This window comes from Antennarius striatus, chromosome 4 (genome assembly GCF_040054535.1).
Source record: "Antennarius striatus isolate MH-2024 chromosome 4, ASM4005453v1, whole genome shotgun sequence".
NCBI classification, from domain to species: domain Eukaryota; kingdom Metazoa; phylum Chordata; class Actinopteri; order Lophiiformes; family Antennariidae; genus Antennarius; species Antennarius striatus.
In genome coordinates this window covers 11,438,571-11,462,483 of record NC_090779.1, presented here as the reverse complement: position 1 = coordinate 11,462,483, position 23,913 = coordinate 11,438,571, and the positions used below count along the sequence as shown (strand labels likewise).

At 40.9% G+C, this 23,913-nt stretch overlaps 1 protein-coding gene across 1 annotated transcript in view; it reads left to right on the top strand.

Moving 5' to 3' along the window:
* The first annotated feature begins 2,114 nt into the window (after window positions 1-2,114).
* igf1ra (insulin-like growth factor 1a receptor) overlaps window positions 2,115-23,913 on the top strand; it is a 79,228-nt gene continuing 57,429 nt past the window's right edge. The window contains exons 1-2 of the mRNA XM_068312029.1: window positions 2,115-3,232; window positions 11,598-12,161. Coding sequence (XP_068168130.1) covers window positions 3,139-3,232; window positions 11,598-12,161 — 658 coding nt within the window. The 5' untranslated portion in view covers window positions 2,115-3,138. The remainder of the gene's footprint in view (window positions 3,233-11,597; window positions 12,162-23,913) is intronic.

The window sequence follows — 23,913 nt, the reverse complement described above, 5'->3', positions numbered from 1 at the left end:
AAGGATGAGACTAATTCAAACTTGTCATCACCTACTACTAAAAGAAATACAGCTGTTGTCTCTTTGTCATTTGTGACAACTTTATTCGTCCGTGTTTGTCCTCTAGAATGAATTTCAATGAGAGCCACCAGAGATAAACACGGTTTTATTTCAGTACCTGTCACAACAGAGAAACCAGTTTACCTGCTGCAACATTGTGAAATTTTTTAAAGACTTCAGTACCATGGTTTTGTTGTCTCTTCACGTCTACCTTTATAATAATTTGTAAAATAAAAAATAAAAAAGGTCATGTTAAACTCAGTTAAGTAAAAAAAACAAAGAAGTACACAATTCAGATTTGTCGTCATTGCCTTAAAAGACCTTTCAGTCATATATTGATTGTATAATTGTAAAAGAAACAAAAAATAACAATGGTAAAATATTGTTGTTAATCCTTTTGCTTTGTTCTTGAATGACAAATTGATGAAAGATACATTTGTAAATACAAAAAAAATATTTCAGACATCCCAACATCATGACACAGCCACACAAACTTGACCGCCACCAAATGGTTATGGCTAGTTATGATAAATGTACATTGGAAATTGAATCGGATAGTTTTATTTAATATTTTTTTTGAAATATTACTGATTATATTTGATAAAAATTTTACAAAAGTTACTACAAAAGGAACCATTGACGTGTGAGGTAAATGTAGCAATGCTACACTCCATAGTGGAGTTAAATTTTCCTTGTTAAAAGTCCCCCTAAATCACTCCAAAGCATTTTTCATTAAAACCTTGCTCTGATGGCATAATTAACAATAGAGATAATAAGTGTGTTCAATGTTATGTTTTTTGTTTTTTTACTGAAACAGTAACAGTAAACAGGTAGCTTTGGTACAGTAGAGAGGAGGACATATTCTATTGACAATGAGATAGCAACATGGCGTCTATGTACAAAAGGGGAATTGTTCGTGTTAGAACAATATTTCACAGATAAGTTATTTTTTGGGAGTAGAGGAGGATCTGAATCTGAGCACATCTATCTAACTTCACAGAAGGAAATAAAAGTTAATGCTGCTAAATAAAGCTCAGAGGGTTAACCTTGTTCTTCACAATCAGAAAGAGATTACTGGAAGATGAAATTGTGGAGCTGAAAATGTGACAGGGATTTTTTGTTTGGTTGGGGTGTTTTTTAGGCAAAATACATTCGTGACAGTAAAATCACACTTTATGTTTTTAAGCAGTCCCCAAACCTTTTCACATCACTGGGCCTGTGAATGAAAGCCGACTGACTGCTGACTTCTACTAGGAGGGCCCATGGTAGGACCAGGTCCAAATCTATTTCTCTGCTTTAGCTGCTGGACCCCATGTCAGCTCTAACTGACGTCTGACTGGTGTACCATTAGGCTTCATTCTTGGTCCTCTTTTATTAACTATAGCAAAATAAAATAATTTCTGCTACACCAAATTATTTAAATGCAATACTATTTTATCTTCTCTCAATCTTGCCATTACAATTCTAGTCTGATTTTCGGATACTTCAGAACTCATACCTTCCCAAACTTCAGACTCACCATAGACTTGTTTTAGGCGTTTTCTGAACATCAGACTTATGAGATACAACCATCAAACAAACGGAATGTCAACATTAGATTTTTGTACGAAAATGTTTTTTTCATCATGTACTGATAAAATCTTTGAGCAATGCGCAAATTGTCTGCATGTGAGTGTGATGATTTTGCAGGTTTCTTTCATTAAACTAAATCTTCCTGAATCCACAATTGGAATTAAAATCTGTTAAGGCGTGCAGGCAGAAGAAATAACTACAAATATTTAACAAAATCCGTTCCACGGACGACCTTCTAAAGCTCTCAAAAACAAGCAAAAGGTGGCAATTTTTCCTCTATATAATTAAATATTAGTGCCATTAATGACTAAACCTACTTTGACTCATCCCCCAGGCAAACACAGTGGAGTGATCTTTCCAGTGCGTGTCGTTTCGGGCTGGAGCGCCATGCGTAAATCCCGTACATAACTCCACTCCTGCTTTTCCACCCTGCCCACGGCCACCTTACCCACAGCAGTATGTGTTTCTGAGTGAGAGAAGCCGACTCTTGTTTACAGCAGAGATTCCACGGTGGAGGGGAGATCCACAGCCTGCGTTAGGCGACGGCGAACTACCAAGATTCCATCCTTCGGATTTTTACGCGCATCGGGAGATTTTCATTCTCTTATTTTTAAGGGGATAAAAGGCAGAAACACCCGTTAAAAGGGCAACTCCTTGGACATATTCTCCCTCCCACCCCTAGACGAGGTCGTCTAGCTGGAGACCCATTGCGTGGCACAAGTCTGGTGTTCTCTTTCAGCTGCGAATCCCGACTGACGGTGGATCAGTCCGAGCGGAGGAGCTGGGAAATAGTTATTTAAGAAAGAGACGCCTGACTGCATGCTGGGGATCCTCACTGAGGGATCGACAGCCCGTGTTGGTTGACTGGCATTGGCAAAAAAAAAGAAGAAGAAGGGGGTTTTCATTCATTTTCATCCTCCCAGCCACCACCCCTGTGGATTTGGACGTGTTTTTTTTTTTTTTTGCCAGTTATTCAAACGGGGGGTGTTCTGGTGAACGACACTGGCGTTAATTTATTTTGGTGGTGTAGATTAAGAATAACATTTAGTCAGATTTTTTTTTTTTTTGTGCTTGTCATTAACAGGCCTGATCGCACTGTTCGCGCACTGCTGTTTTCAAGAGATGGAGACTGAAGATGGGGATTACCATCATGTATCTCATGAAATCACTGGCTTGTGTGCCATACCACCCTACGTCAAAGAATCCTGTGATTGGCAAAAATAGCAGACTGTTTTAGTCGGGTTTTTTTTTTCCTTCAGAGGAGTCCCAGTTATCAGTTTATACACACGTAGTTTGTATTTCTAGATTTTGTCGGGCACATCCAGGCAGACAGGACGCATCCGCTGGCAGCCATCGCGGCGCGTCTCCACAACGCACGTTTATTTCCCTTTCCCCCCCCACACACCGAGGTTGTCTATTAGAAGATCGTGTTGTTTTTTTTCCACATTGGTTATTTTTCACTTTGTTCCAGTCTTTTTCTTTTCTTTTTTAAAATTTTATTTGGTGAAGAGGACGACGACAAGGAGCATGAGATCTGACACACCGATGGGTAGCCCGACCTTGTTTTGGGGTCTGACGCTCTCTGTCTTCACCATCTGCGTCTGCTCCACACGTGGAGAGAGTAAGTTTGATTTTTAAAAAAAAAAAATCAGGTTTCATCGATGCTTATTGATTAAATGGCTTTAATATAAGTCGCGATTTCGTGACGCTTCTTCTAAATCAGAATTTGATGAATACAGATGTAATGAAAATCAGTTGTTATTAATAAAAAATAAGAAGGATTATCTTCTAAAAGGATTTGTTGAACCTGGTCCACGGAGAGCACCAATGTGCGCTCCTGACTTGGGAGTGATCTGGAGACCATGTGGAGGGCTACCACTGCCCGTGGACGCAAAATGTGCTTTGTTGTGCGCAAACGTCGCCGAATTTAACGAAGCAGTTTTGTGTGTTTAGTAACAGAGACAGAAACCCACGGACACGCACACGTAACATTCACGACAGACCTTCTCACAGGATGGATCCACAGTGCAGAACTGAGGGTTACTACGACCATGTGGCCATTTTGCATTTCGTGGCCGCTGCGCACGAATATTCTACATGAGACAAACCGGTGCGACTCCGGATTGGAGCATTCAGACTGATCAGACACACGTCAGTTGAACGTCACCAAGGTGGACATGCGTAAAACCTGAAATCACAGCCGATCCCCCTCTACTCACAGCTGTAGGTTTTATTAATAGCCCCCAATTTTAGGGTAATTTCTTAAACCTTTTTTAAAAAAAAGAAGACTAGTAATGAGAACGAACATTAAAACTTTAAATGTCGACCCACGTATAAATCAGTTGAAAACGCAGAGAAGGAGAGGTTAGAGTTCAATGTTTTCAGTTTAACAGACTTTGATTTTCTATTGGGTACCAGACAAATTCTATTAATTTATCGTGGACTTTCCTAAAATATAAAGTACTTACCGTGTAGTCCCGTAAATGCCTTTAACTTGTATCAGTTTTACTGTCCTCGCTGTGGTTCTGATGTTGAGTTTCAGATGTAAAAAGATATCATAAATACTTCACCAGGAATACTTCAAGTTTCCTCTGGTAATTTAATTTGACTCTCAGTGTATATTTATTTTACTGATGTATTTGTCATGTAGGAGACAGAATAAGGAATTTGTTGTTGTTGTTGTTCCTAAAATTGAACGACAAATTAATGGAGCTCACTAAGCATTGCTTCTCTTTTCATTGATGAGTATATATAAAACTGTTTATTTTCTCCCGCCGATTTGTAGTGTCTGGCTTTTCAGTGGTCCCTTTTAATTAGTTATCGGCAAATATAATACCCAAGTTATCAGCATAACAAAAATATATAATCAGTACCAATATTCCTATAGAAATTATTTCGAATAATCCTTTATGTTATCAGTGAATGGAAGAAGCATAAAAAAAATAGTAATGAGCTAAGTTTGAAGGAAAGGAAATATGTAGAAGTTAGTTTGTAGAAGGAAAACAACTTTTTTCTATGGTCACGTTTGTGTTTTGATAGATCTCTCCTTTAAAACTATTCCAAATCATGAACCTTTGATTTACTTTATGCTTCACGTGTTAATTTGATGAGTGACGCCTCAGAGGTTTAACTTTCACCTTGTTCAGATGCATCTTTCCCACTTTGAACAGCTTGATACTTGCATCACTTTTACATCACATCCAGTGCTTACTGGTCTGTTTCCTGAATGGGGAGTGCAGGATGGCGAAGTTGACTTGGAATGTGATGGAGATTTGTAGGATGACCTGTATTAGCATCAAAATAGAAGAATAAAACATATTTATAGTCCTGCTGGTCTCACCACCATTACATGGGGGGTGGTTGCATTTCTTTGCACACCCCCCTGAACCAATGAGACACCCATGAACTCAGCTGGGGGGCTGGGAGACAAGTGGTTTCTCTCAGATCTTGACACTCTGTGGTGTACGATATACATCAAGCCTTCCAGAACAAAGAGTTCACTAACAAAGGCCATGGTGAACATCAAAAGAGCCATGGGTCTGTCACCAGTTTATTACTCTATGACACTTTGGAATTTGAGGCCCCGTCCACACGATGACGGATTTTTTTGAAAATGCAACTTTTTAAAAATGCATCAAAAACGATTCGCGTCCACACTACAGCGTTTTCAAAAAAATCTCCGTCCACATGTAAAAGCATCAGTGCGTTTTCGAAGACAGCTATAAGCATGCCAAACCATGTGGTGGCAGTATCGAGTCAAATTTTATCCAATAGGAATCCTCCGTGTTTTGTTGTCACAACACACGGACCCATAAATACGACGTCACAGCGGTTTTCGTCGCGTTTTTAAAAAGTTGCGGATACACCGTCCACACTACAACGCAGACCCAGCGTTTTAAAAAAAAATCAACCTAGGCCAGCGTTTTCGAAAAGTTGCGGTTTCATTCCGGATATCTGCGTTGTCGTGTGGACGGAAGGCGTAAACGCAACAAAAAAGTTGCGTTTTCAAAAAAATCCGTCATCGTGTGGACGGGGCCTGAAGCTCCTATCATCACTCACTGGAAAATCACAGATATCCAAGAGCTTTGTTAAGAGTTGAAAGCAATGATTTAAAAAAATTGCCCTCATTTTGTTTCATTTTGATAATATCTCCACACCAATAAAATATAACGAATATAACTTCCCATTATAGTCAACTTTTCCCTGCCATGTCTTGTGAGTATGCCGCTAACAAGTCTCAGTATGTGGGAGTAGAATGCTCAAAACAAAACTTTTCCAGAGAAACAGACTTTGTTTTCCTTGATTGGAAGAGCGGAGAGGTTTTTGAACCGCTTTATTGGCTTTTGTCCTTCTGCGTCACACGCTCTCCCAACGTGCTGCACTGCATCACTTGGTAATGCTGGACTTATTAACTCAGCTGACATGTCTGCCGTCACAGCGGCGCAGGTATTTATGAAGCAGTGTGTTCTTTCAGAAAACTTGAATGGTGGCTTAAATAAGTAAACACTGTGGAGCTCTGTATCTGATGGGCACAGCGCGTGCCGTTGCCTTTAAAGAATGTCATGTTGTCATGACGATGCAAGTGGCACAGATATGACTGATGTCACTGCACTCCAAGATGCCCCACTCCGTCTTGTGACTGGGCCTGCATGGTTAGATGCCCCGCACCCCCTTTTTGCTCCTTCTAACGTGCATTCCCATCCCCCAACTACCGGCTGGGGCTAAATGCAGGAATGCCTCATGTGTCACCCCCCCCCACTTGCAGCGAGAACACGTGGTGAACGCTAACAGCCCCCTATGCTGCGTGCACACGTGTGTTTGTGAGTGAGCATTGTGCAGCTCCCTGCGTGCACCACAGCAGGACTCGGTGTGATGGCCTGAGTCAGTGGCGTGCACCCCCCCCCTATGTAAGGATGTGAAAGTGTGTCACTGGGCTAGTTTGTGAGAATGCAGTCTAAACACCGTCCTGCAGCTCCTCCAGGCTGCCAGCTGAGGTTTACAATGCTTAATTAAACACTTTATTTCAAGTGGCCCCATCATTGAATTTGCTCAAATGCAGTCTCCAGCCAACCACACATACATCATCACGGGTCTGTGGTAATGGCCCGTGGAGTATTGTACAATTTGTGAGATGATTGCCAATGTTAGCTCTTCTAATGGATGGCACTCGCCTTATCAGATGAAAGCTGTTTATCAAGAGCTGAGCGTGGATCTATCCAGAGAGGAGAATTCATTGAGAAGCCTTTTTCCTTGTTCCATTGTGGGGAACGCACCATCCTGCATTTTTTATTTTTTTTTGTGCCGATGCAATTCAGATATTCTAATTTGAGTACTAATTCTATAGCAGCGCTCAGATATAATTGTTATGCATGATTGTGTAGAAGAGATTGGAATGAAATGAGGAGAGGGAATGGCTTCCTTCCATCCTGCCTGTCAGTCGTGTTCAGTTTCCAGAACATAGCATTCCTCATGCAACAACCAAGTACAGTACTGACACGGTAGCAAACTATTTAGGGATTTTTGATCATTTTGTATTTTTGTTTCCATGGTTATGTTTGATTTCAGCTCAGTGTGTCTCCGTCTCTCACTCCATGAGATTTTTCTCAGATGAACGTTTTCAAGGCATATGACTTAAAAATAGCATTTTACAAAACTGCTATCACTCTAACATTTATTGTAGAGGAGACTTTTGATGTCTTAAAATTTTCCAGAATGTAGGATGATTATCCTTTAATTTACAATCATCAAACAAATAAAACTTAATTTTGTTCTTTTTGGTAGACTTAATAGATGAGCTGAATGAAAATAGAAACTAGAATTTCTATACACAGAATCATATGCAATGGTGGGAAAACTAGTTTTAGTGTGACAGCGAAGGAATTTGATGTGACAAGATGTAAACATAAGTTAAACATTCAATGCAGTTTAGTTCTAAAATGTAAATACTGATGAAGTCCCTCTGAGTTTCTTGTCTTATTTTGTAAGTCTCCTGAAGCCTTCATTCCAGACACAAACCTCTTTTGTCTAACTGTTTCATGACAATGAACTCACTGCACATTATTTCACTTTAATGATGCAGTAAAATTAACATTTTACCGTTTTCTTTTTTAATCCATCAGATAAACAGCGTTGGACATAAACATAGAACATGTTATCCCCCCCCCCCTTTGGGGGGGGTGGAGTGTTTGTGTGAGATTTGTGATGAAGTCGAGTCGTGTTACTGTTTGGTGATATCTGAGCCGCTGCATTTGAAGTACGGTCCTCCGAGGGAAGTGGTCCACCAGACTGTTGGTCAGATGACTTCCAGTATGCCGGGGATTAGGGCCAGTTGATGTGGCAGGTGTGAGAGGATATGACCACACACTGCCCTCGCTGCCTCAACCAGAAATGCCTTTCAGTTCAAGATTGACCAATGCTGGTTATAATGGTGTAAAGTGAACACTGATCGTGAACCTGATACTTGTTAATTTGTTGGAGAAATGTCTTTAAAAAAACTCACTCCCACACATCATTTTTTTTCAGGCTGAGTGGTCATCATTTAATATGTTTATTTCACATCCACACATCTTTGCAACCCTACTTCAGATTGACATGACTCCTCTTCAGCTCTGCAGAGGCGTCTCCATAATAACCTTCCTGGAGTTTACAGCTGGATGTTTGGGAAAAAGATACAGTAATGTGCGTTCCCACAATGCTCAGCCTGTGGCCTTTTTGATAAACACCACTACACGCAGTTTTAAAGTGCAGATTTCGATCTTTCGTTCCCGTGAGCAGAAAGTCAGATTAAGTTTATATGCGTGCGCATTCGTCCTGATTACCCAATCAGAATCAATACGTGAAGTTGAGGTAAACAGAGACCTTTAGCCTTAGCTTAAATTGACAGATACAGAGTTATGTGTGTGTGTGTGTGTGTGAATGTGAATGTGTGTGCTCGTGTGATGACATTACCATTGAGGGCCAGGGCAAGGTTTATCAATCATAAACATGAGCCAGTGGATCCTATTACACAGTGAGGTATGTGTTTACACAGCAGTGTGAAGAGCAAAGAGAGACAGATACATGCAGGCAGGCTTATCTCTCTCTGTGGACACTAGTGCTAAATTATCCACATCACTCTTAGGTCAATATTGTCAGTGTATGATTTTTTTTTCCACCTGTTTAATAATGAATTATGCATTTGGTAACGGAATCTGATTTAGCAATGTGGGTGACATAAACAAATAACAATCATGTAATTTCAAGAAGCCTCCGATCCCTAGTTTCAACAACATCCTACCCTCCTACCCAGTTGGAAGGAAATGATTGGAATTCCTGGGGCTGCACATGTGTAATGAGTAGAGCAAGGCAAAGAAGGGATTTTATTTTTGTGCCTCATTCTTTTCCTTTTTTCTATTCCTTTTTTTTCCACATGTTATGAGTATAAATCAATCAGGTAATGAGAAAAAGACACGGGGATATCCGAGCGGCATTTCCAGCCAGATGCACATTTAATGCATTCAGCAGTTTCTGTTTGTCTTGGTTCTACACCAGCAGGATTACCTCAGATAGCTATGCTTGGCAGAAACCTTATCTCTCATCCGTCATAGTATCTCTTTGCCCCCCCCCCCACCCTCTTACCATTCTCTGGCCAGATGCCCCCTGATTTTAGTAATGCCCTCATCAGGAAGTGGGGCCTAGAGTTTCTCTTTACTAACAAACAAATTAGTCTTTGTGTGTGAGTAGCTCCACCCCTCCCTCCCTCCATTCCTTGCAACCCCCCCCCCATCCGTCTCTCCCTCCGGCTGCTGGAGAAAGAAAATTCTCAATGAAACAAAGACGACATGCAGCTCGATGGCTCACAAGTGGAGCCCAGGGGCATTGGTGTTGATTGGCGAAAGCAAATACTATTCTCTTCTGGAGTATTTGTTTCCATTCTAAATTCAGACAAGTGAAGCTCCCTGACAGGAGCAAATATAGATCCTTCATCCCCTATAAACAATGAGGCTTCTATTTTTGGCAGATTAGTTGAACAAAGTGCATCAAACAAGGCTTTATTTGTTTCTGCTGAAGTGAACTTCATTTACTCACAGGGCATTTTGAGAGCAAATACCCATCTTGTGGTTAAATATCTGGCAAAAAGAGAGGTCAAGTCGTCTTTTCTGAATGACTCCCACAACAATTGTGCTACTTAAAAAAAAAAAAAAGGACAGATTTGTTCCACTTTGTTTATTTTGGGACCAGAAGCAGTTTAGCTCCTTCATTTAGCCCTTAGCCATGGTAAGTGTGGTGACGGATCACAGACTGGACTTGAAAACATGCCTGTCTGTGTCGTTGGATGGGTGTCGTTCACTGCGGTGGTGTCATAAGCCTCTATAAGAACATAACAGGTTTAATCAAGGAGCTCATATGTCAAGACTTTTGCCTGTGCTGACCACTGGCTTTTCTTTCGACAGTTCATGTAAGATACAAACCTTTTTACTGCAGTTTCTGCCAACTCAGTGATTTCATAAATCACTCATTGCTTCATAAATATTGAACACAATACAACAACTTTTTTGACTATATTCAACAAAGCTGCACATAGCGAATACATTTGTAAAATAGCTAAAATAATTGGTAGACATTTAAATATTCAACCAAAAGCCATGAATAAATGGTTAAAATATCCATCTTGGATGCATAGATTGATTGGCTCAAGTCATTAACTAAAACATAATTGCTAAGGAGTTAGCAATTGAATAATGGTTAATTAAGCGAAGCAAAAAAACATGTGTAAATTGTCAAAATGGTTACCTAGATAGCATAGAATGATTGACTAAAATCATTAAGTAAAAGCCAATTGGTTGTTGTGCTTAGTGTTGAGGCTAACTGATGGTTAAAATACTTGTCTTAAAATAATGATTAAATGCTTGAAACAGATTCAATGGATACAACTTTTAAATAGTTGTAAATGGATAACTAAGAGATCAGTAGATAAGTGATCGAAACTTCATTTTTTAAGACACTTTCTAGGTTTTTGAAATGTAAACTTGACCAACCTCGAGTGTTTTGTCAGTTGCATGAAAAGCGATTGTAATGATGTCCAGTTTTCTATCAATGATCAAGTAAAGTACGAGTTACTGTCAAAACCATTCAGACCAACATGATGGTTCTTGGTTTAAAAAAAGGGTATTATAGTGCATTAGGCAAGGCTGTTATTGGAGCACTACAGTGGAGCACAGGTCTATCATTTACCATTGATTCCCAGGTAAAGTCATTGATCTGAACGATTAGAGGGAGAGGTGATTGTCATCAATAATGAATGGCGACTTTGTTGTTAATCTTTACTGTGTGTGTGTGTGTGTGTGTGTGTGTGTGTGTGTGTGTGTGTGTGTGTGTGTGTATACATATGTTAGCCTGTTGGTGGGAGCGCTCCAGGCTCTGCGGTTTCTAATGTGGTTTTCCATGCAGAGGAATAGTCTGTTTAAACATTGGAGTTATCTGAGGTGACACTTTCATTACCACAGAGACGTGGCCTCGGCATTTAATGTGAAGGACACAGGAGGTTGTTCCAGCATGTCAGCGCAACATCCGGAAAAGGAAACAACAATTTCGTTTATAATAATATTTTCTATTCTATATTGAAAATGTCTTTATCTCTGTTGACTGTGATGATGGTATCTCTGTATTGTTAAAATAAAATGCTAGCTGAAGGTGACACAGAACAAATATGAAGTCAGTAATGATTTATTTTAACAAAGTACCAGCCTTTTGTCTTTATCAGAGCTCTGTGACATTGCCAGGACCATACGAGCTTACAATCTTGGCAAAAACTCCAATATTCTTAAGTAAAATTATGATTAAAGTTTTTCGGAGAAGGTAATCCGTGTGATAATCTATAGGTAACACTTAACATTAACACAAAAAATTTAGTTCTTACACGTAAGAGCATCAATAAAGTTCTGTTATTTTGTTTTCTTGTTTCATTCAGCAACATTTCATGCGTTGTCTCTCTCTGTGTCTTCCAGTCTGTGGGCCGAGTATTGACATCCGAAATGACATCAGTGAGTTCAAGAGGCTGGAGAACTGTACGGTTGTGGAGGGATACCTGCATATCTTGCTAATCACTGACAAGACCAGCAACATCAACCAGGAGGTCTTTCGCTCTCTTAGCTTCCCAAAGCTGACCATCATCACAGACTACCTGTTGGTGTTCCGTGTCTCGGGTCTGGACAGCCTCAGCATGCTCTTCCCTAACCTGAGTGTCATCCGCGGCCGCAATCTGTTCTACAACTACGCGCTGGTGATCTACGAGATGAACAGCCTGAAAGACATCGGCTTGTACAACCTGAGGAACATTACCCGGGGAGCTGTGCGGTTTGAAAAGAACCCAGAGCTCTGCTACCTGGACTCAGTGGACTGGTCACTCATTACGGATGCTGAATTCAACAACGTTTTTAATGGGAATAAGAAGGCGAAGGAGTGTACCAATGTCTGCCCGGGCATCATGGAGGACAACCCTCTTTGTCAGAGGACGTCATTCAATGACATCTATGATTACCGCTGTTGGACTTCCAACCAGTGCCAAAAAGGTAACCTGAATTCTAATTTATTTGATGTTTATCCTCAGCAAATACTGTCCAAAAAACATGCTTTAAATGTCGTGCTCGCGTAGTGCACTGCAGTTATAGAAGTAGTAGTTCTACAAGCTTTTGTGCTACAAGTGCAGTAAATGTAACTTTGATCTAGGTAGGTGGTTTCCCGTCGTAAACATCTTGAATTTATGCTCTTTTTTTTTTTCCACCAGTGAAACAAATCCCTTGAATATGTGCAATGTTTTTCCTTCATTTCTGTCAAGCTGCAGTATTGTCCACGGGCCAGTGCAAACATTTCCTCTCTGTTCATTACACAGACTTTGTCTTTAGATCAGGCTATTTGTGGAGTGAAGGATGGCTGCCATATAGAGCACTAGGTATTAGAAAGGCACACTGAGTTGCTCTGCCAAGGAATGAGCTAGTCTACCTGTGGACCATGTCAGTTAAATATTTGCCTGAGGGAATTTTTCCAATTTATAGAAAAGGCTATTTTGAATCTGGGGTCGGTCATCCGTGTTTGGCTTTGCTAGGGTCATGAAGTCTTCAGCACAGTTCAGAGGAGGGTCACATTATTCATTTGTATCGAAATATGAATACTTCTCGATTCAGTTGTGTATTCGCTGCCCGCGTTCAGCTTCTCATGAGCGTAGCAGCTGGCAGCAACATTACATATCGACACTGCTCTTTCTTTTTCTTTTCTCAGATTTCAGTGAGGGTCAGCTTATGCTTTTCTGCTAGAAATTGGGACAAACAGATTAGCTTTCTCATGGCTCTTCGGAACATCAGTAGAAGACACATCGTTCCTTTATTGCGAGATGCTCCCACAGGCAATTTGACACAGACAGATAAAGCTGAGCCATTGAGGAGCCTCCTGTTTTGTTGCTTTGTCCCCCCCCCCAAAAAAAAAAAAATTCCAGTTTTTCCTTTGTAACCAGTTTTAATAAATCATGTTCTTTAACAAGTCATTCTTTGTTTTATGTTTCCTTCTAGGGGTGGAGAGAATAATGTTATGAATTAATACTTTCTTTTCCCCAAGACTTCAGACAAGGTTGCATGAAATGTCTATGTTTTGTATTTAAGTTTCCAGTTCCTCTAAATACTACATTTGATAACAGCCCATATGTGAACAATTGTGAACAAACATCACAAAGAAATCCTGTTAACATCTACACAAAAAAAACAAAAAAACAATAATGCTACTTAAATATTGTGTCAATCCTCACAAGTCCAACCCGTCTGTATTTTTGCGTCAGCGGTAGAGTTGTTATCTGTGAGATGGCGATAAAGAAGTGGAGCTTTTGGGCTAAGTGCTCTTTTCATGTATTTGTTTATTTTGACTATGAACGAACCCGTCTCTTGAATCTGTCTGCCCGTAGTCTGAATGCTGTACCTGAATATTTCCCTGATGCAAATAATTGCCGCAGAATTTTTTCAATGTTTTTTTTCTTTTTTTTTCTGTCGTCTCATTTGTGCTAAATAATGGTGGGAAAATGTCCCTTCAACCGTTTTCTATTCAAGACCTGTGTACAGCTTCCATGGTCATTTGGGAGTCACAGCCACCACCCTCTCTCACCCCCCGGGGACCCTCAGAACAAATAGTGGAAATCAAGCTTGCGTCTTTCCCCTATTAACCATGTCTATAGAAAAAAAACAACTGGTATTTATTGTTGTGGCTCTATTTATTGTCAGATGCACTGACCTTCTGGATATGAATCTGAAAAAATAATTTAATCCTTTCTCAGTAGAACGCTACATTGTGAGACGTGCATTTACTCATGATGGCCTTCAAGTCACGTCCGTTCTTCCCACAGTAGATAGTTTTGTGGCGAAACCCTCTGTTGTTTTCACATGTCAGACTTGAGAAGCTGTATTGTTTGAACTATTTCCCCTGCTCTCCTAGACCCAGGCCAAGGTCAGGGTGAACGCATTCATCTGGAGGGCCTCGAGGTCTCAAGGCTGCAGATAAAGGCTTTGTGGCAGACTAGAGACAGCGGGAAAAAGAGGAGTTACTGAAGCAATAATAGAGCAGAATGAAGTTAGATGAGCTTCTTGAAGTCTTTTAATATTCCAAACTTCATGTGTAGGTAACATTTATCACCCTGTCTTTGTTTTTGTTGTAAATGATTGATGTGTCTACCACTCTTCTTCCTGCTTAGATTCTTTTCTTCTCTCACCATTCTATATAATTGCCTTGTTTTTCTCGAGTATGGATGTTCCTTCAAGGGCATTCAGTGGTTTTCTAGTCAATACAGCCCGGTCTTCTCTTTAATTACACTAGGTAAGGAGGGAGTGCTGTCTGCCGACTACGCTGTTTTTGCCTCTGGGCCTTTCTAGTGCTTTGTGAAGCAAAAACAGAATGCCACTTTTAACGTGTTTTTCTAAGTTGCCGACAGTTTCTCATAAGGATTTAGGGTCTTTTACATCAGATTTGCCACAAAGGTGACCAATAAACATGACGGTGTACAGAATGAGCCTGGTTAATGCTGTACTTGTGTCTGGATGGGAGTGGTTGGTCGGGAAGTGCAGATTGGAGCAGAGGTGCTTTTTAGTTGTGGGCAGTGATGCGTGGAGAGGCCCTGACTGAGGAGCTGTATGCAGGAGGAGGGGCGCTGAGGGGAAATGTCAGACAAATGTCAAGTATACAAGCTCGAACGGCTCGCTCTCTGTAGTTTGCGGCCCTCAGAGGGTTGAAAAATGCCCGTCACTCCCTGTGTTTTTCATCCCAATCCTCCACCTCTTCCTTATTCACCCCTTCATCCTTTCTTAAAATCCTCCAAGCGCCAGTGTTCATGTGTTTGTACAAGCTGTCTGTCCATTTTTTTCCCCTCACTAGCAATCTCCACTTTGCTTACCCTCAGCCTGGATCTCATCTCTGCTCGTCCTTGTCAGTCGTTCTGCTGGTGTTTCCTCCTCTATTTTCACCTCGCTCTTTTCTTCTTGGCTTATCAGGGGCTGTTAACAGCTCTGGCTGTCAGATATCTGGTCTGTTTACTTGTCGGAGACAGTCTCTCATCACTGCTGTTGTCACAGCCAAATAGCTTGTTTGGCTATGATCCTTTGACATCGCAGAGTGTTTGCTTTGAGTTTTGGGGCTCCTGTAACTTAAACGTGTCCAGCTTGCTTCAGATTGCTTCTTAAGGTTTCTGTTTTCCATACAAACATGCCTACATTCGGCCCCTGGGCCTGAGCCAGAGACAGATAGACAGAGACTTTCAAAATTAGGCAGATGGACAGGAAAGCATGCCTCTGTGTCCATGCCCAGTTTTAAGTCACGTTAGTATTCATAGTTCCACAGGGAGGCACACATTCTCACACTTACCAGTCCTCACATAGCTCTGATGTCTCTTTTATATGATAGAATATTGACTTTCATTATGCTCGGGCTCACAAACACTCCGGTGTAGTTTCTGGACGCTTACCTATCCATGCTGTTGGATTTTGAGGAACATCATGTCCTGAATGTTGTAACTTGAAACTGATGGACTAATGTCAGAGGTCGCGTCTGCTTTAGAAATGACCGCATACTGAAACGGCTTTGCTCTTTCAGAAAGTGAAACTAAAGTGTTTGTGATTGAAAATACTGTTGTGTCAGGTTGTGTCTTGGGTAAACTCTTTGTTAAGTATTTATCTGTGTTGTTGTAGTGAACCCAGAGAAAATACAGCAGAGGAAAAGCATTTTGAAACCCCGGTATTATCAAGACTTTTGTATTTGATAATATAATTTACTTTCTCTTTGCCAGAGACCCACTTTGATATTGTTGCTGTAAGCACAAAGCTTCTTTCACAGCAGGGGAAACAGTTTCTGTTTGGACTGAACTGAAGTTAAAATGGGCAGACATAATTCCTATATTCATTCATTAATTCATTGTCAATGCCTACGTCATTTGCTTTCACAGGTCACCGGGATAATTTGTATATAACTGTTGATTTTCATTTTCTGTAATATTTTTTCTGGAATTTAATAAACAAGGATGGTGATATTTTCAATGTAATATTTTTTTATTTTAGACAATATTTTGGCCATATGATGCCATCTTACATTGACTGGTCCATGGGTCCTGTCAAAGATACAATCTTTGATAACAGGTTAAATTTACATTTACAAAAGCTTTGCTTTTTACTAGAACGATGTCCACTGGAGTAAACTCAAACAGGATGAAACTGTGATTTAGGTGGGGCGTTCAGCCATTGGTGCACAAGCAAAAATTTATGACAATCTAACAATCAACAAAACACAAGAATTCTTGTAATTAAGGCTAAATGATAGATTTTTCTTTTTAATTGTTTGGCAACAGCATGCAAGCATTATGACAGTGAGGGAAAACTCCATATATGGATTCAAAAATAACACTATGGACAATTAATTTTTAACTTTGGTATTTTTCTGATATTTTAATTGGTAACAGATATTTTTCTTTATAATTTCTCCTGCCCTCTGATTGATTTATATTGTCATCTTAACAACCTTCTAAATGAAGTGAATTAGTACGAAGAGAAAACTGAATGCAAAGCCTTCCCTCAGAGGCTTTTGAAAATATATTTCTAGAGGCGGCCCATAGTTCATTTTTGTTGTTGTCACCATTAGTTACAGGATGACCTGTGTAGAAACTATGCTGTGTTTGTGCTAGCTAAGAGCTAGATTTATTGACACTTGAGACATGTATGTTAAGTTGGATGGAATGAGTCTGCCCCTTTAAGTATATAAGGTAAAAAATTCCTGCTGGCTTACTCATTGCAGTTATGAGGGGATAAAGTGGGAGAACACACAGCCCGGTCTGTGTGCACACTACAAGTGCAGAGACAGACAGAGGCAATGTTTTGTCGGTAAGAAAGGTTATAATGATTGCCAGGCTGATGTTGATGTCGATGAAGTGTATTTTATGTTTGCCAAAGGACAACAAGTTTTTATGATCATCCGTCAGTCCTTTTTGTTTAAACCACATCAAACATGATAAAACATTTAAATATTTAATAGCCTTTCTGAAGCCTGTGGTTATAGGGACAGGAAGAGAAAAGGGATCAAATTCCAGTCTTGATAGTCCGGTGCTTTCCTGGGGGCACGCTCGTAAACATGACTCAATGCTCAGTGTTTCCATCCGGAGTGAACTACTTGCCTGCTCCATTTTGTACAATGCTTAGGCAACGTTCCAGCACTGGTGCCAAAGAAATGGCATTCATTTTGATAGGGCTCATTCAGTCTCGCTGTTCCACGTCCAACAAATTAAACTTCAATAAGGGCTGAATGAATGTGGTGACGATGGTTGTTTATCTGCTATAGATGATATGTGATAATTAATCAGGAAGTCTCAGGGGTTCAGACTCTCTGGAGATATATGTGTCTTCCTCACAAAGCAATAAAATATATACTCCCATGGAATCCACTAGTGGTGGTGGTGGCTTATAACTGCTGAGGCTGATGAAACTGAAGGATTGTTTGTGAGTCTGCAAAGACTATATGGTGACGCTTATGCTTATGGCTTTTTAGAGACAGGATGGAGGACAAGATGACCAGCAACAGTCTGAAAATGTGATTGTATGTGTGTGTCAGAGCGAACGCAACAGCGTCTTGTCATTCCTTCAATTTAATTTCTTAGTTTCTATTTTTCAATTGCAAATTCAGTGAAACACCAGTGAATAATTTGAAAATAAAAAAAGCTTCATTCACATTCATTTTGAATGATGAACTATAGACTGTGTAGGGTAAGTCCAGAGGAAACTGTGGTGAAGGCCTTCAAAGGCTGCGTCACACTATGTGGGTGAAAGACAGATGAAATCATCTTGATAGCTGCTACTCAGTGTCAAAGGATTTCAGGTGTTTTTACTCTCAAACCATAAACGGTTTAGAGGCCTTGCTTCTGGCTGAGCGCGGTTCAAAATAAGTATGCAAATCAGAACTCATTTCAGTTCTGGGTGTATTTCTTAGGCTTACTTTGGATGACAATAGTTTCGCTTTTGAGTTTCAAAAGAGTTCTGTGTTCCCACCCAGCACTGTTGCCTCACAGCAAGAAGGTCGTGGGTTCGAATCCACCTCGGGACCTTTCTGTGCGGAGTTTGCATGTTCTCCCCGTGTCTGCGCAGGTTCTCTCCGGGTTCTCCGGCTTCCTCCCACCTCCAAAAGCATGCATCATAGGTGAATTGGTCAGCCTAAATTGCCCGTAGGTGTGAATGTGAAATGCAAAACAGATCTGTAATCTCAATGGTACTCACCTGGATAAGTAAAGGTTAATAATAATAATGACAACATATAAGTATTCCTTGTGTACACAGATCCACAATAATAGTTGCAGACACTGTAGTATAAATACAAGGTCAATGGAAGAGTGTTAATAAAATCATCCGATTAGCACCACCAACAACAGATTGTCTAACTTTTTTGTAGTTCTGTCCATAGTGTTCTGTCCATGTGCATGTATTAGACCCAAACTGTAATTACCATGTCTGTAGTGGAGCTGGCGACTGCCACGCTGCCAAAACACTGTTACCGTTTAGGTGAATGGCCAATACACAACAAAAGTCGGTTTTAAATCTTTAAACTGATGTCATTAGAAGGGACACTTTCTGCAAAGCTGCATTCTTCACAACTCAATCCTTTTCTCATTAGATGAAAATAAAGTTATATAAAGTTACATTACATACATATTTTACATAAAATAAGCATAAAATCCCCCCAAATATTGCTTTTTCTGCCATACTGTGATCCAGTTAACTTAATAATAAACTGATGTCTTAGAAGGGACTAAAATATGAACTAAACTAACATGACTAAAATAAAATAAAACTCCCTGACGTTCAATCAGCTAAGACCTGACTAAAAAATAAATAACATTGAGCAAATGTGATAAAAGCAATGCAATGAGTGCTTTTGACACAGATTGAAACTAAAATAGTTAAAATTTGTTAGAAGAATTTGACAGAATTAAGTTATCTGTTCATCTATGATTACATATTAAATATCTGATGGTACATTTCTGTCTCAATACATTCCATCCGCATCTTATGGTCTTTGCCACATTTTCTGTCATCTAGGTCACACTCATAACTGTCATTCTTGGGAAGCTTATATTCGTACAGTCATCCAGAAATAAGACCCTTGTCACCGAGGAGATCCCAGAACCTGAGCCTCCCAAAGCAATGGTAAAAAAAACCCAAAAACTGTGTGGTTATAAATTGTTTTTCTGCTCAGTTGGTTTTATAGGTTGCCTTTGGACTTTTGAGAAGCTTGCAGCAGAAAAATGGAGAATGTGATTGGTCAGAATGAAATTCTTCTCGCCTCGCACTGAAAAGCCACAGACATGTGTCGGCTGCTATTGCTGAGTTTTAATGTCCACAACAGTGTCTTTCTAGGCATAATTTCAATTTGATTGCAAGTAAGCAAACATCATCCATGGTGGCGTGGTTGTACAGTGTGTTATTGTCCATATATGAACAGCAGGGTTTATTGTGCATTGATGGCTGGCGCTGTGAGTTTATCCGACTCCTGTCCTCTGTGGTCTACAAAGCGCTGCTCTCAAAGCGCTGACAGATGGACTTCTTTTCCTAAGTTTCCTCTCATAGACTTGATTGACTAAAATAGTATCTGTGTGTCATGCTGTTATAACCTCCAAGGAGACTATGTGCACTCGCATCCACACACACACACACACACACACACACACACACATGCACTCCATCTCCTCTCACGTGCTGTCCGTCCTCGTTTTATTTTACATGGCTGTGCTGCATACATGTCAGCGCAGTGTGTATAGGGTGTTTCCAGTCTGCTTGATGTCTATTTGTGCCAAACAGTGCCTCCAGTGATCAGCTGCCTCCCGCCATCTCGTTGTGCAGCTCGGAAGCTGTAAGGCATCTCTCTCTCTCACCACTCATTCATAAATCTTTGTGAATACTATAACTTCCTCTCACAGAGCTGGTGGCCCCTCCGGCTCTCTGGTATGCTTTCCTCAGATCTGCTCCAAATGACGTGAAAGGATGAGGGTGAGCTCTGCCCAATGAGTGACGCCTCTCAAAGAGGTGAGAAAGACGAGTGCTGGTGTGCCCCGCCCCTTGCCGCCTCAGCCACGCCGCTGTCTGCCCCCATGCGCCTGCCCCCCGGATCTATTCCTCCATATAGCGCAGGCAGACCTGCCATTTACTCACTGCTGGGCTGACTTGGCATCGTATCCTGCGAGATAATGTACCATGCCTGGAAGTGAGCTCCCAGAGCACGGGTTAATGCCACAGTGGAAAAACAAAAAAATCTCCTGCTGACACATCTCTCCTGCAGAGGGGAGGATGTACGCTGGCATACCACAGACAATATTCTGATTTGCCAGAATAGCTAATCAGGTTCACTGAGGTCACAGAAGCACTGCTGTTTTTTTCTCCTTCCTTTGTGTGTGTGTGGGGTAAGGAGGCAAGGAATGTTATCTGCTTCTTCTACCTTTCTCTCCACATGTGGCTGAAACGTGTGTGTTTATTAGATAACAGATCCTAAGGGAATGTCGATATGGGATGTGTCTGGTTTTGAAACTTTGTGACCAAGAGGGTTTGGTACTAAATAAGAAGGCAGGTATTATTGAATAAGCAAAGAACAGTAATTGTATCCTGGAGTGACTTAATTCCGGATGAGTCATGGATCCTGTGTGTGTGTGTGTGTGTGTGTGTGTGTGTGTGTGTGTGTGTGTGTGAGGATTTCGTGTGCTCACAATTTGTGAAAGATACATCAAGCAAGCCTCAGCGTGCCAGCAGCGTTTTGTCGTCTGTTCTTTTTTGGAACATGTGTACAATGAGGAGATGAAAGAACATCATAAAATTACAAAGGAAAACCTCCTTAATTAGTCAAGTAAAGTATACACATACACACACACACACACACACAATGTATATATACAATATAAAAAATAACAGGCACTTCCCCTCAAACAGTTGTCAGATTGACAAAGTTTTGCTAGAGTTCGCTCTTTATGAAGTTCCCTTATGTAACTGTTAGTATCATGACAGTAGTGTGACGTGTCTAAAGTCACGTCTTCTTTCTCCCAGTGACTAAAAATGACCCTGACCCTGTCTAGTGTCTCCCCTTCCTCTCTGCTCGGCTTGTTTGGGTGGGATCCCCAGGGTCTAGTGCAGTTGTCAGCACGCCGCCTAATGGGCACAGGTGCTTGGGGCTTCTCTGCCTTCTCCAGCCCTCTTGGCATGGATCTCTTGGCAGACCAACAGCTCCTTGGCCAGCCGCCTCAATGGGCCACTCCAACAGAGCAATCACCAGTTGGTGCTTTGTCAGCATCAGGGTGGCCTGGGATGAAATACGGCTCTTAACTTTGAAATATACGTAGTTTCCTCCACAGAGAAATACAGCAACATGTGGAGAGCTTCTGATGACCTAGTCTGTGACATAATACTTTGCATGTCTTCTTCTGGATGCGAAAGCAAAAGTTGTGTTTATGATGACATGCTGCTGGGTCATCCCTGCTTCCCTCATCACTGGCCACAGTGGAGTAGAGAAACGGAGCAGCTGTACTCCACCATGCTGCAGTCAGACAGCAGCTCGTTACTGTGTCAGATAAATATAGAGGTCTCTGACGCTCCCCACTGCAGCTCCCATCTCCGCTCAGAGAGCGGAAAAGGCCGCATCACCTGAGGGCTGCCGCTATCCTCATTCATCTTCTCTAAATGGGTTTTGCTTTTGCAGAATTTGTAATGGCAGATGTAACGGCTGAGGTAAAGGGACGGGACGATGCCGTCACCGTTTTCCCGTAACCCACAGGAGCCCTGCGTGACAACAGTGCTGACCCGCAATGAGATCATATGTGAGAAGTGGAATTACTGTAGTTTAAAATCAATATCATGATGTTAATAGGATTCCAGCCACTGTAGTTGGAGTGCCATATAAAACATTGTGAGCATGGCATATTAAATTCTACTTGTGCTCATTGTATTTGAATTGTAACAAAATCTCAGACTGTCCAAACTAGGATGATCAGCAATATTTGTATTACAACTGGTGACTATGAAGAAAATCTACTTTTATTCCAACTCCAGGAAAGTCAATGGTGTATGGACATTTGAATTGCATAACCATGTCCTTGCAATGGAGTTCAGTTGTTAAATCATTGTTGTTAAAATGTAACGTAGTTGAATTTTTGCACTTTTTTTCAGTTGTTCATCAGAATTTATTCACAATTAATACTTTTTTCCAAGGGGTTTGGGGTCATATTTAATGGTTTCATCGGCTAGAAAAGCTCCGTTTGTGTCCTTTGGGTTGATATTTGTTGAGTTGATTGTCTTTCAAAACCCAAGACTCTACTTTGAGAACCACTGTTATAGTGAACTTGAAGTCTGATAAATGAGAATAATTGATAAGTAGTTAGCTCTGGTTTAAGTTTATGGAATGTACACGTATGTGTGTGTGTGTGTGTGTGTCACCAATGAGGGATCTTCTATGTGATGATCAGCACGTTTACCGATGACTCACTGATCTCTGCTTATGGTAGCCGAGCTCATCAGGTCAGTAAATACATCCTAATGGGGGGGGGGGTAGTGTAGAGTTGGCACAGGTTTCATCTGCTCCATCATTTCTTCCCCCATTATGAAGCAGTGCAGTCATTGAGAATCGTCCAGCAGGCCCTTTTGAAGTCCCAGTCTGAACTTGTCCCTTCTCAGTTCACTGCCGTCCTCCTACACATTCCCACCAGTGCATCAGTTACAGAGACAAAGCAGTGAGGCTTGTTTGCACTTGAGTGTGCCTCCGGATTCGCCCGTCTCTTTCTCTGTCTGTCTGACATGTTGACTCTTTTATGTGTAATTGCTCACACCCATTTACTGAAAGTAGCCTCTCCTTCCTGAACCCACGCTAAGGAACTCTAACTTGCTTCTGGTTTTGTTTTGTCACAACATTTTATTTTTTTCATTTTTGAAAACTTAAGTATGAAAAGGCTGTTAATGCTTCCTGTAAGTCAAACTCCACCAACCCACTCGAATCCGGCGAATACAGGGGTTTATTGTTTTGTATTTGCGTTGTGGCCTTTTGTTTCAGCCATTCCAAGCAGGGAGACAGTGTTCTGACCTATATGTGGTGTTCGTCGTGCCTTTCCAGGTCAGGCATGTACCTACTTGTAAAAATTTTGTTTTTGCATTCCACCTACCTTCTTGTAAAATATATGGAATTATGATTGAACCCCTTCTTTCTGTCTCTCTTCCTCTGCCTTTGTGTGTGTGTGTGTGTGGGGTAATGACAGTGATGCTCCTGTTTAGGAAAATCCCTGGAACTTCATCCTGCTTTGATTTCCTCTGTTGTTTTGTCAGCCGGTGATCGAGGGACCGCATGCGTTTTTTTTTTATTCATCTGCTGTTTATGTTTGAAGCTACAGTGTGGAAGCACATCAAAAACGTCATTTTTTTCTGTGGCCAGGAGGAGTTACGCCATAGTGTGGTAGAGAGACAGTTACAAAGAAAAATGATTCAATCCAAATACGTTAGCATGCCGTCCTTTCTGCACGTGAAAATAGCAATGGAAGATCTCGGTTAGGATGGCTTCTGTTCCTTCTCTTTTGTTCCTTATGTCTCTATTCGGGAAAACATTAGCTGTCTTTTCTTCTGTATGTTTTATTTGCTGTATGGGATGTTTTTTCTTCTTTGTCTTCTTTTCAACACAGCAATTTAAATTCTTGCTTCAGGGCTGAATCTGAATCTCAATACTTGTTTGAAACATTTACATTCCAGGCATGCTTTTATCATTTTTGTGTTTATATAGCTTTAAACAAATGGAATTGTA